Here is a 13,125-nt window from a genome sequence, read left to right on the forward strand (position 1 = left end):
AGGAGCCAGGATAAAGCACCTGTTGAAAGGCACTCTAGAAAGGGAATTTTCTTCTCGTCAGTATTTGGAGCAAGCTTAGCTTCTGAAGTTTAGCGGGTCTTTATCACTTTAAAATAAAAGCAGGAAGTTGAAAGCAGGCACAGAAAGAAAAGTGGGAAGGGATGGAGCTGGAGGGCCGTTCTCCCTGTGTGGATGCAGCTGAAAAGCTGGAGAGTAAAACGTATACAATGTTACTGTATTACTGTTTTCATTTCTTCCCAAAACTTACTGAGCTGTTTTCCTTTATAGAAGAAGGGTGCACGCCCTCGGGTGGGCGGGATAGGAGGTGGGGCGGTACAGCCCCTCCCCACTGGCCACTGCTGTATTTAGCAGAGACCTTGCCCCTCTCGGGAGAGCGAAGCCCAGTGCTTGCTGAGCAGCGCCCTGAGCCGGCACTTCCCCTCGAGGACCCACTAGGTCGGTCCTCAGACTCACGTCTCGTTACATTTATTTGTGTGCCATGGCCCAGGTCTTCCATGTGGCTTGATGTGTGTTCACTGTCTCTCTTCCCATTCTTTATCTAGGACAAGTGACGCTGACCCAGCTTCACCATGACCAAGAAAAGGATCGCTGTAATTGGATCAGGAGCAAGTGGGCTCACCTGCATCAAGTGCTGTCTGGAAGAAGGCTTGGAACCTGTCTGCTTTGAAAGGTCTGATGACATCGGAGGACTTTGGAGGTTCCAGGTAAATCTCCTGAGTCCCTCCGGACTCCTGTGGGACTCCTGTGTATAATCCCGTACACGGAATAAGGAAGAAGGTGACGGAATTCTGCCCTGGCAACTGTCACCTCAGATTTTAGGCTTGTTCCTTTCTCTAGGCTGGTTGCAAAATGAAACACAAATGTCAGTTACTTTCCTTTTTCTGTTGCCATGAAAATGGTTTTGTTTGCTTGTATGTTTCTGAACTTCCCTGCTATTCAAAATCCGAAAAAAGAAATCTGTGAAGTGGAGAAGCAGCAAATATTAGAAGTTGCCTGCTTGTTCCTGGTACATGAGAGGAGATGACCAGCCGAGTGTCTGCTTGAGATTCTTTCTGCCTTCCTTTCTATTAAAAGCTATCCCTGGGATGGGGCTGGAGAGATGGAGAAGCAGGTAAGAGTGCTTGCTCTGAACCCTATGACAGTTTACAAGCTCGGAAGTCCAGCTTGAGAGGACCTGACACCCTCTTCTGACCTCCTCAGACATCAGGTGTGAACATAGTACCCAAACATGCAGACAAGCAAAGCACTCATGCATATAAAATAAAAAGAAATCATATTTTTTTTAATCCTGAGGCTGGGGAGATGGCTTTTCTAGAAAATGTTAAAGGTTTTCTGCTAGAAGACTTGAGTTTCATCCCAGCACTCATGTGGAAAGGAAGGGAGGAAAGAAGGAAGGAAGGGAAGAAATAAAAAAGAAAGGGAAAGGAGAGGAGAGGAAAGAAAAGGAAGACAAGCAGCATGCCCTTGTCATCCCAACCACAGGGGCACCAAGATAGGATTCGTGAGATTTAGGGGCTACCCAATGAGCCAGGCTCCAGGCTCAGTAAAATGCCCAGTCTCAAATACCATAAGGCAGGAAGCAATTAAGAAGAAAACCGAACACTGATCTTTGGCCTTTACATGTAGTGTGTGCGGGTGCATCACACAAACACACACACAACACATACACACACAACACACACATTTCCTTCTCACTTGACGTAACCCTGACAATCCTAGTCCTTGAACAGAATATAAAAATAAGATTGCTCAGGACAGCCAGGGCTATACAGAGAATAAAAACAAAAACAAAACCCAAACAAGATTGCCCTGTTTACTTTAAACCTGCCCTTCCCTTGAGAAGAGAAGGTCAAATTCCTTGGCCTTTGCTCCCTTCTCTCTCCTTTAGTCCACTGGGTTTCATCTGAACCCTATGCTTTTACAACTGGGCAAGTCATTAGGATGTGTTGAAAATAGTAGCTGGGCACATTGCTGGATGTCTTTGATCCCAGCACTAGGGAGGCAGAGGCAGGCCAATTCCTTTGAGCTGGAGGTCAGCCTGGTCTACACAGCGCAGGGCTTTGTAGATCTGTCTCAATCAAACAGAACCAAAGAAAGCACGTTCTGCTGGAATGAGAGCTGTTTTATTAAATGAATATCGGCCACCTTCACTGATTTTCAAACTGGCAAGCGCTGAGCTTGCATCTTGAACTCACTTTCGGAATGGTGTTGAAGTGCCAGGAGGATGTTTCGTTTTTCATCAAGTCCAGCAGTGCCAGCCACCTCCTTAGAAGAAGCTGCATGGCACCGCACAGTTGAACGGAAGTACAGCCCTGCATCACGGCCCTGGGCAGAGAGACGTCCACTCTGTTGGGTGTTCGTCCTTATTCAGAGGAAGAACGGGTCCCCTTAGGAGACCCCCCCATTCCTCTATCAGCCTCGGGCAAGGGCTGAAAAGCTTGAGGCCACAATTTTAGCTTCAAAGCCATTGTCTAGCATCTAGAAAGAGTGTGAGTTTGGGAAAAATCACTTACCTTCTCTGTGTCCGCTCTTCCTGCAAGAAAGATCTTATGTAGTGCTTACTGTATAAAGTTATTGTGAACAGGAAGTTAATGAGTAATTGGTGGCTTCTGACAGTGCTGGATGCACAGGGCAGCGTGCCAGATATTATTCAGTAGGCCTAGACTTGGACCTGCATACTTAATACCTCTTGCTAAGCTTCAGGGCCAGGTTTAGCAATTCCTAGGCAAGCATGAAACCAACACAAGAGCAGAGGAAGCTGGGAGAGTATCCAACATCCTGCCAGAATGTCAGGTTTGTGATTTAGGTTGCTAAAGTGGCTTGAAATCATTATCTTCTAAAGATCTGATAGCATGTATTTTCTGATTGTCCTCTTGGCAGAATTTCACTCCCTTATGAGCATCAGCCAGCTAGGTTTGGTCATAATGCCCTGGCTTCTGTCAAAACAGCCGTGTCTTCAAGGCTCAGAATTCTAGAGCCGCTCAGGGCACCTGGCATGCATTAGCCTCCCAATAGACTTAGGTTTAAATCAGTGCCTGCGCCAGGCTTAATGGCCCACAGCCTTCATCCCAGCACTCAGGAGGCAGCGGCAGAGGCAGGCAGATTTCTGAAATGATATAGATAGATAAACAAACTACTAAATAAGAATTTAAATTCTAGCTGGGCCATTTAAAATACAGTGGCCCATGCCTTTGATCCAAGCACTCAGGAGGCAGAGGCGGGCAGATCTCTGTGAGTTCAAGGCCAGCCTGGTATTGTATAGGAAGATCCAGGACAGTCAGAGAGATACATAGTAAGATCCTGTCTCAAGAACGAAACTAACTAACTGAGTCCCTGAGGAGCATACTGACCTGGGGTCTGCTCGGGATGCTCCAGGAGCTGGGAGCACTCATCCTCCCACTTGTCCATCACACAGTTGTGGAAGCTGAGACATTGGACACTGATGTTTTACTAGACATTTCACGTGGCTAGTAATCATTATAGTGATTCCCTGAGAATTTATTTATTGCCATCTATCGCCACTCCCATGCTTATTATTTGGAGACTTGTCCTTCTCTCCACACATCAGCTTTAATTAGTTAATCAGCTAATTGTGGATGTCCCATACAGACGCGATCCCAGCACTTCGGGCTCTCCCATTGGCAGCAAGTACCCTGTTAAGAACACCAGAGTTCCCTTTTCAGTGACGAGTCCTTGGGGTTTGGATATTTTCTTTCATTCTCAGATGCCACTGGTCCTACTTTCCTCTTCCTCTTTGTTTCACCTATCACGCAAATATACTTTCAGATGTGCCTTTTGCTATCTCTGTTCTTTTTCTGTTTAGCCTTCAAAACTAGTATTGCCTCCTTTGTGTTATAGATTAATATTTTCTGATACTAATTTTATAAGTTTTCTGAAGGCATCGTGGCTTACATCTGTGACCACTTGGGATCTTGTCTAGTTCCCCTATTGTTAGAATCTTACCCTAATTTTTCATGATTGGCGGGGTCAGTACCCATAAGCCCATGCTGCACTTAGATCTACTTAGTTCTTTCTGCTGCTGGTTTCGTTCGTTTGGTTTTGTTGTTGTTTTGTTTGTTTGTTTTGTTTCTATTCCAGGACCCCTGTAATATTTGATAGTCATGTCTCTCCAGGCTCCTCTTGGCTATGATGATTTCTTAGGCTTTCTTAATTCGTAAGTTTTGCTTCCTTGGTTTTGATCTCCTCGGCAGATTTGAGGAGGATTGGTCGGGTATTTTGTAGAATCTCCTCCTTAGAATGAGTCTGATATTTTTCTCATAGCTGGCCTGAGGTTCTTCCGTTTGGAAAGGACGAGCTTCAAGGTGAAGTCCTGTTTTCAGTGTGATCATTCTTGTTTTGACTTTGCACTGTTTGTGTTAACCTTTGTGTCCAAGCTTGCAGTGGAGTGTGTCAGGCTTGACCGCTGCAAAGTTCACCCCCGTTTCTGCCTTCAGAAGAAAGTTACTATGGCCAGCCACACTCAGGACTGTTGGCTGCTTCCAGGAGTCTTCAGAATCCGTTTGCTGAAAGTTATACCCTGGTTGCTGTGCTGCTGCCAGGACCATGCTGTGTCTTCAGGGGAAGGCAGGGGGAGCAGGCATCTTAGCAGTATTAATTCTTCCAATCCCCGAAGACAAAAGCTTTCATTTATTTCAGTCTTTGATCGGTCTTTTTCTCTGTTTCATAGTTTACTCATATTGCCCTATACATCTTTCGTTAGATCTATGCCTAAGTATTTAATAGGCGGATGGCCTGAATTCCAATTGCTCATTTCTTGCATACTTACTTGTTTATTTTTGAGGGTCTTTCTCTGTAGCCAGGATTCTTCGGCTCATCTTCCAAGTACTGAGCTTACAAGTCTGAACTACCACGCCTGGTCATGTAACTGGCTGTGTGTGTGTGTGTGTGTGTGTGTGTGTGTGTGTGTGTGCACGCATGCATGTACAAGTATGCACATATGCAGGTTCACATGTGTGCAACCTCAAGCTTTGTTCCTCGGGCATGGTCCATCTTTTATGAGAGATGGTCTCTTTCTCCCACTGGCCTTGCGCTTGCTAAGAAAGCAAGCCCTGGGGAACTACCTGCTTCCACCTCTCGCTGTTGCAATGGCAAGCACCTGGCACCACACCTGGCATTTTTCCATGTAGGTTCCAGGAATTTGATTTAGGTCTCCATGCTTGCAAGATAAGCACTGAAACTGAGCTGTCCCCTAGGCTGCAGTGACTTGTCGCTGACCTTGTTTTGTATGACCTGCCTGTAATCCAATAGTTGCAGTTTTATTTTTTTAGTCTTTGGGATTTTGTTTTTACATAAATGCATACATAACTGGTCACAAAGTTAGTTTTCGTTTCCTCTTTCATGACTTATAGGGCTTCCAGTACAGTGCTTGCCTATGGCAAGAAAGGACATCCTTGTTCTTAATCAAATTAACACACTTGGAGAGATGACCCAGCAGTTAGGGGCACTGGCTATGCTTCCAGAGGACTTGGGTTCAGTTCCCAGCACCCACATGGTAGCTTATCGCTGTCTGTAACTCTAATTCCAAGGGATCTAATGCCTTCACATCAGTGCACACAAAAGAAAGTTAAATTATTTTTTAAAGCTTAAATCACTTAGTCTCTCACTGTTAAGCATACTATTACCAGCTTGCATGCTTTAAATTGTTTTTATTGACTTGAGGAAGTGTCTTTCTATACTAGTCTGCTGAGTCTTTTTACTTTATCATAAGTGTTTTATAAATATTTTAATAAATACAAAAGAAAAATTCTACCTTTTAAACTATTTTCTTTATTAAAATTATATGCATAAATTATATATAATTAATACATTGTACTCAACTTAAACAAGGGAGAGAGTATATAACAAATAATTATATAAAAAGTATATATATATAATATAAATGATTAGGATGTACATTTAATTACATGGTACTTATTACTTTTTCACTGAAAATTATAGCAGGCCACTTTCAATATTCTTACATATATTTAAAATTTGTAGGGTTTTGTGTATGTGTGTGTATATGTGTATGCATGCATGTTTTGTGCATGTTTGTGTGCACATCCACATGTTTGTGCATGCATGTAGAAGTCATCCTCCTGTTTGTTTGTTTGTTTGTTTGTTTGTTTGTTTTTGAGACAGTGTTTCTCCCTGGGAACGCTGGTTTGCTGGTTGGGCTAGCTAGCTCCAGAGATCCCCACCTCTTCACTGCTGGGATTATAAACACACACCAACACACCTGACTTTTGTTTTGTTTCTAATGTGAATGGGTGGTTTGCCTGAATGGATGTCTTTGCACCGCATGTGTGTGTTCGGAGGCCAGAACAGGACATCAAGTTTTTTGGAACTGGAGTTAGAGATGGTTGTGAGCTTCCACGTGAGTGCTGGGAAGTGAACCTGGATCCTCTGCCAGAGCAGCCAGTGCTCTCAAGTGCTGAGCCACCTGCAGCCTCACACCTGGATTTCTAGGTGTTTTTGGACAGTGCTGCAATGTGTCCTGGTACTTCTCACTTGGGACTTGCATGTTGTAATCAGAGGACGGCGGAGACAGACTCTTTACACAGTTAGAACTTCAGTAGGGATAGTAGGGATAGCTGGGGTTCCTTGGAGCTAGCTGGATAATTCTCAGTTTCAGATATTCTCTCCATGGGCCTCTGGTGCTTCCTAACAATACAGTGGTCTCAGGATAGCTGGACTGCTTCTATGGGTTTTGGCTCCCACCAGAGTGAGCTTTCAAAGCATCTCAACCAGATACTGCAAGATTGCTTATGATTTGGTCTTGGAAGGTACTCAATGCTGTGTCAACTGTATGCTGCTGGCTAAAAGAAAGTTATAAAAACAATTCAGTTTCAAGAGCAAAGAAATGACTGCAAGGGAGACAGATATTGGGAGATGTGGCACTGTGTGTGTGTGTGTGTGTGTGTGTGTGTGTGTGTGTGTGTTGGTTAAAATCCGTTTTACTCAGATAACTTAGATAACTTTACCATGCTCTTGGCTACTTACAAATGATGAGGTTGAGTCTCAAGTTGCCATAAAAATGTCTTATTCGCCACAGGAAATCCCTGAAGAAGGAAGGGCCAGCATCTACAAGTCTGTGGTCATCAACACTTCTAAGGAAATGATGTGTTTCAGTGACTACCCCATCCCAGACCATTACCCCAACTACATGCACAACTCCCAGGTCCTCGAGTACTTCAGGATGTATGCTAAAGAATTTGACCTACTAAAATATATCCAGTTCAAGGTAAGAGATTTTGTTTGCTTCCTGCTTGAAATCATTTGTCAGGTCAATGAATCACGAAGCTTCATTTGCCTGTGTTATCTTGTTGTAATAGGAGTGGCAGCCACTTCCCGCCACCCGGCTAGCTTTACCCGAAATAATTGCATGGAAACTGTATTCTTTTAAACACTGCGTGGCCCATTAGTTTCAGCCTCTTATTACCTAATTCTCACATCTTGCTTTAACCCATAATTAGTAATCTGTGTAGCACCACGAGGTATGGCTTACCAGGAAGGATCTTAACCTGCATCTGTCTCGGGTGGGAGAATCATGGTGACTGGCTCACTTCCTTTCTTTCCAGCATTCTGTTCTGTCTATGCAACCCACCTATGTTCTGACCTATCAGGCCAAGCAGTTTTCTTTATTAATTAACCAACGAAACAACCAATAGATAGAAGACCCACCTACATCATTATCTGTCAAGATAGGCATGTATCTATTCTTACCAAAGACACCTTGAATTATGGTCCTTGGTCTACCATAGATTAACTAGGCAAATGAATTTCTTAGACAAATGAGTTTCTCATCTTCAATTTCTATAAATTTTCTTGTCTATAAAATAATATGATTACCCCAGATAGTTCCTGGTTCCTTCTTTCTGTGAAGTTTTCTGTCACGTTTCTTTAATCTGTAATCATAGCCATAAAATAACACATATTTATGACTTCTGGCAAAAGCCCAAACCGTCTCCTTGCTATTCTGCTAAATCGTACCCAAAGTAACATTTAACAACTTCCAAAGCCAGAAATTTGCAGCCCATGGATGTCCTTTGTTTAAGAGAAACGCATCTTGAATAAGCTTGCCACTGTACCAAGCAGTAAAAAAAAAAAAAATGCAGAGACAAAAAAAAAAACAAGGCAGAGAAAATTTGTATGATCTATAGAATTGCTAAAAATGAAGAGGCAAAGCAAAAGTGGCCCGTGCTGAGGAGAGCTGCCCACGGCTGCCCATCAGGACATGACGCACCAGGCTGCAGGGAAGTTTGTCACAGAACAGATTCTATCTGGACTGAGTCTCCAGGGGTGAAGAAGAATCTGCCAAGAGAAGACGGAACAAAGGTGTGATCCAAGCAGAAGCACTGATCTGTGTAAATGCTCGTGACAGAGAGAAGTGTGATCCAAGCAGAAGCACTGACCTGTGTAAATGCTTGTGACAGAAAGAACGTTGTGTAGTTCAAGATGGCAGGGCTTGGTAGGATCTCTTTCAGTCCGCTAAGACAGCATGCCCGAGGCTCCAGATGCACACCATTCTTGTTACGTTGTGCAGAGTAACCCATATTTGCTTACTGATTTGTTTGTTTATTCTACAAAGTTAAAAATTATCCTGAGTGGGCAGTGGTGGCACACGCCTTTAATCCTAGCACTTGGGAGGCAGAGGCAGGCGGATCTCTGTGGGTTCGAGACCAGCCTGGTCTACAAGAGCTAGTTCCAGGACAGGCTCCAAAACCACAGAGAAACCCTGTCTCGAAAAAATAAATAAATAAAAATTATCCTGCCAGTTACCCCATCTCACAGCCTCTTTAGAGTCGCTTGTGAAATGAACAGCTGTAGAAGGCAGAGAAAGACTCAATTTCATACACTGAGGGCCTTCAGGGTTATGTTCTGTTCCTGGTAGAAAGGGAGAGCTGTATCTGAGTCATATGTTCAAGGCCAGCCACTGCACACAGGACTGGAATATCAAGGGATGGAGGAGGAACGGATCGTTTGTGCCCATGTCACTAATGCCTGGAGTAAGCCTCCGGTTTTATTCAGGTCCTGCAGAGCAATAGGACACAGACCAAGACACCTAGCAATCTGTATGTGTTCTGGGAGCATTCGATTGCTTATCCAATTTTGTAGCCTGCCCCGTTTCTATCCAAGTACGTGAATCAAATATCCCTACGGAAGCCCTATAAGTGATGGTGCCTGTGGCAGCCCCTTTTGTGCCATTCTGCAGCGAGTTGTGTCAGGGAAGACATAGACTCTACAGGCGGTGGTTACAGTTCCCTGTCCCTTTTTAGACCACAGTGTGCAAAGTGAAGAAGCAACCTGATTTCTCTACTTCAGGCCAATGGATGGTGACCACTGAATGTGGAGGGAAAAAGCAGGAAGGTGTCTTCGATGGAGTCCTGGTTTGCACAGGCCATCACACAGATGCTCACCTACCCTTGGAATGCTTTCCTGGTGAGTAACCTACCAAGAGGGAAGACACTGCCGCCACGACTGTTATCTGACCCCGGAGGAGGAGTGGGAGGGGCATGAGCTGAGCCACTCTTAAAAATAAGGTCTTGCTCTAATTAAATACATTCCCCTGAGGATGTCAGGGTAATGTGTATTGCTGCCATTTTGGAAGTGGACACGGTGACAGTTTGAAAGGCTAGAGGTCTATGTTTCATCATGAGCCACAGACGTCATTGTTTGTCCATGACCTATGCCATGGTAGTCCCATAATATTGTAACAGAGTCGCAGAGTTCTGTGGTTTTGTTAGGGATTAGCCACTGTGACCTGAAGCCCGAAGTGCTGTTGGTAGGGTGTGGTGTAGGCCAACCTATTCTGCTGTCAAGTTGTTTAAAATTATAACATGTAGGCCTGTCAAAATGTAACACTGGACAACGAGTAACTTACTTGTTCTGCATTCACTGTACTGTCCTTGGTGTAATTCTTCTTGTATTTAAAAAGTGTGCTATAGAGTCACAGGCCGTATTTTGGCAGCCACAGCCTCCCACACTTATGCTTATTGTGGCTCTCTATTGACGTGTGCCACCTAGGTGTGTACAGTGCCTGTCCAGTGATGAAATCTAGTTTCAACATGTTTCTAGAATGGTTACGTTCCTGCCAAACAGCACATGACTGTATTTAAACTCATGGTGACAATGTTTTCCTCAGGACCTAAAGAAAATCTAGAGTTCTTGATTAGTGCTAGCTGGAATTAGAGATTTTTTCATCAACTGAAGAAGAAAAAAAACCAGAAATAATGAATTTCTAAAAATGAAGTGAAAGCTTAAAGCATTTCATTTCGTGTTTCTGGTCTGGACTTTTACCTTCAAAAATATATTCCACATATGCCCTATACACACATAAAAACATGGGAGTGAGGGCTGGAGAGATGGCTCAATGGCTAAGAGCACTGGCTGCTCTTCCAGAGGTTCTGAGTTCAATTCCCAGCAACCACATGGTGGCTCACAACCATCCGTAATGAAATCTGATGCCCTCTTCTGGCCTGCAGGCAGAACACTTTATACATAATCAATCAATCAATCAATCATTTATACATAATAATAAATAAATCTTTTAAAAAAGAATTAAAAAATACTTCTTTTAAAAAAATGTAACAATGCAAAGAGAGAGGATAGTGGAGGTTTTCTGAGCCTATCTGGATTTGTGTCTGCAAATTCAAAATGCAAATTATTTATGATGGGGAAGTCCAAAAGGCAACGAGAGAAGCAAAGGAGCAAACATATTTAGAAAGGAGAGAGAGCTGCTCAATAAAGGGAGAATGTGGGAAATCGAAGTTTAAGCTTTAAGCACCACAAAAGAAGCAAAACACGGGATTTGGCAAATAATGTCTTCATATAAACCATCCCCCCCCCCCGATAATTATTTTCCTTTCCCTTGTAGGAATTGAAAAGTTCAAAGGAAAGTACTTTCACAGCCGAGACTATAAGAACCCAATAGAATTCACTGGGAAGAGAGTCATTGTGATTGGCATCGGGAATTCTGGAGGGGATCTGGCTGTGGAGATCAGCCACACAGCCAAGCAGGTATGCATCAATAATTGGTTTTGGCTTCACTCTCACCAAGGAAGAAGACCCAGGAATGAACATAGAGACCTACACATGGCCCACCCAGGCCAGCAGCAAACTCACGGGGCTTGTTCACTGCCCAAGTTGCAGCTTTAGGGTTGATGCTGAATATATAAAACCTAGAAATCAAAATTTTCAAATGAACCTAGGAATTTCATTGTATCAAGAAAGCTTGACATAATGCTCTTTAAAGACGTTTTATTATACTGTGTGTGTGCACGCACGCACACGCATGTGTATATCAATCTGTCTGTCTGTGTGTACATGTGTGTAGTAAGGAGGGCGCTAGTTAGTTCCCAGCTGCTTAGCCCCAAAATAACCACACAGATACTGTATTAATTAAATCACCGCTTGGCCCATTAGCACTAGCTTCTTTTTTTTTTTTTTTTTCCGAGACAGGGTTTCTCTGTGGTTTTGGAGCCTGTCATGAAACTAGCTCTTGTAGACCAGGCTGGTCTCGAACCTACAGAGATCCACCTGCCTCTGCCTCCCAAGTACTGGGATTAAAGGCATGTGCCACCACCGCCCGGCTATATTGGCTAACTCTTACATTTGAATTTAACCCATTTCTAGTAATCTGTGTATCGCCACAGTTGGAACTTAACTTTTACAGTTATTTGCTTTGTGTGGGGTAAGGGGAATACAAAAGCATGGAGCTGCTTTGGAAGAGCTGCTCAAAATGGTGTTTCCCATGTCCCAGGTCTTCCTCAGTACCAGGAGAGGCACTTGGGTCCTGAAACGCGTGGGGAAACATGGATATCCGATCGATATGCTAATCTCGTCTCGACTTACCTACTATTTGTCAAAGATCTGTGGTTCAACGATATTAAATGGATATTTGGAAAGACAGATGAACCAAAGGTTTAATCATGAAATGTTTGGCCTGAAGCCCAAACACAGGTATGTTCCCAGGACGGGAGAGGGGCTGGAGATGGCCAAGTCACACAAATAACCACTGCTGACATGGGCTCATAGGAGAAGTACCTTTACCCAGATATTAAGACACCCATAGAATCAGCAGTCTGTTTTCCAGATTGTTAGTATGTAGGTTCTCAGCTGATCATCCTTCTGGATGGTAACTGGGTTCTCGCGGTATCCGTTCTTCACATACGCACTCATCAACAGCAAAGACACGGCAGTAGAGATCAGTGCATGGCTTGTCCAACCAGCCAGCAAGCCTGCTGTGAGCCAGGCGTTCTTCATACTGGCTGTGGAATCCAGAGGGGAAGGGCAGCGCAGGGATACAGACAGTGACACCTTGCCCTCTGAAGGACTTTCTATAACCATAGAGCTAAGTGAATCCTGTGCTCTCCCTCAAACCTTACAATGACAATTGTAGGCTGGTCTAGTTTAATGCCCATTTCCTAGGACTATTAAAAAAAAAAAAAAGAATCTTACAGTAACAAAGTAACCTGTCCAAGGTCAACCCAAAAAAGAAACGACATATTCCAGAAAATGGATGTCCTCTTAAAAACACTAATGAGAAGAAAAACAACAAATACGATTTTTAAAAATTCATACAGAGACAGATCTGATGGTGCAGGGTTATAATCCTAGCTGTTGGGGAGGCGGAGGCAGGATGAGTTCTAGTTCAAGGTCAGCAAGCCTGGGCAGCTTAATGAGAACAGACAAGCAATTTGAGAATACAGCTTAGTAGCAGATCACACCTACTGTGAGTGAGCGTGCGTTTGATCCCCAGTGCCGCAATGTGTGGGGAGCGGGGACAACAGCAGAGCAGGGGCTGTAATAGGAGTAGAGAATAAAATTAAAGTATAAGGCATGGACTTGGGGCCAGTGACACGGTTCAGAGGGGAAAGGCACTTTCTGCCAAGCTCGATGACCCGGGTTTGATCTCCAAGCCCCACATGATGGAAGGAAAAAACTGACCCATACAAGTTTTCCTCTAGCCTCCCTATGCCACTGTGACACACAAGACCACATCTGTATACGCACAGAGACATGCACTCTCTCGTACACCACTGTGTCACACAAGACCACATCTGTATACGCACAGAGACATGCACTCTCTCGTACACCACTGTG

General features: G+C 43.9%; 1 protein-coding gene across 1 annotated transcript in view; it reads left to right on the plus strand.

Annotated features, from left to right (window-relative positions):
* Positions 1-365: 365 nt before the first annotated feature.
* Fmo5 (flavin containing dimethylaniline monoxygenase 5) overlaps positions 366-13,125 on the plus strand; it is a 28,470-nt gene continuing 15,710 nt past the window's right edge. The window contains exons 1-6 of the mRNA XM_050124782.1: positions 366-456; positions 564-725; positions 7,076-7,264; positions 9,300-9,462; positions 10,898-11,040; positions 11,783-11,982. Coding sequence (XP_049980739.1) covers positions 591-725; positions 7,076-7,264; positions 9,300-9,462; positions 10,898-11,040; positions 11,783-11,982 — 830 coding nt within the window. The 5' untranslated portion in view covers positions 366-456; positions 564-590. The remainder of the gene's footprint in view (positions 457-563; positions 726-7,075; positions 7,265-9,299; positions 9,463-10,897; positions 11,041-11,782; positions 11,983-13,125) is intronic.

This window comes from Alexandromys fortis, unplaced genomic scaffold, assembly GCF_014885135.2.
Source record: "Alexandromys fortis isolate MF-2015 unplaced genomic scaffold, M_Fortis_MF-2015_v1.1 scaffold_235, whole genome shotgun sequence".
NCBI classification, from domain to species: Eukaryota; Metazoa; Chordata; class Mammalia; order Rodentia; family Cricetidae; genus Alexandromys; species Alexandromys fortis.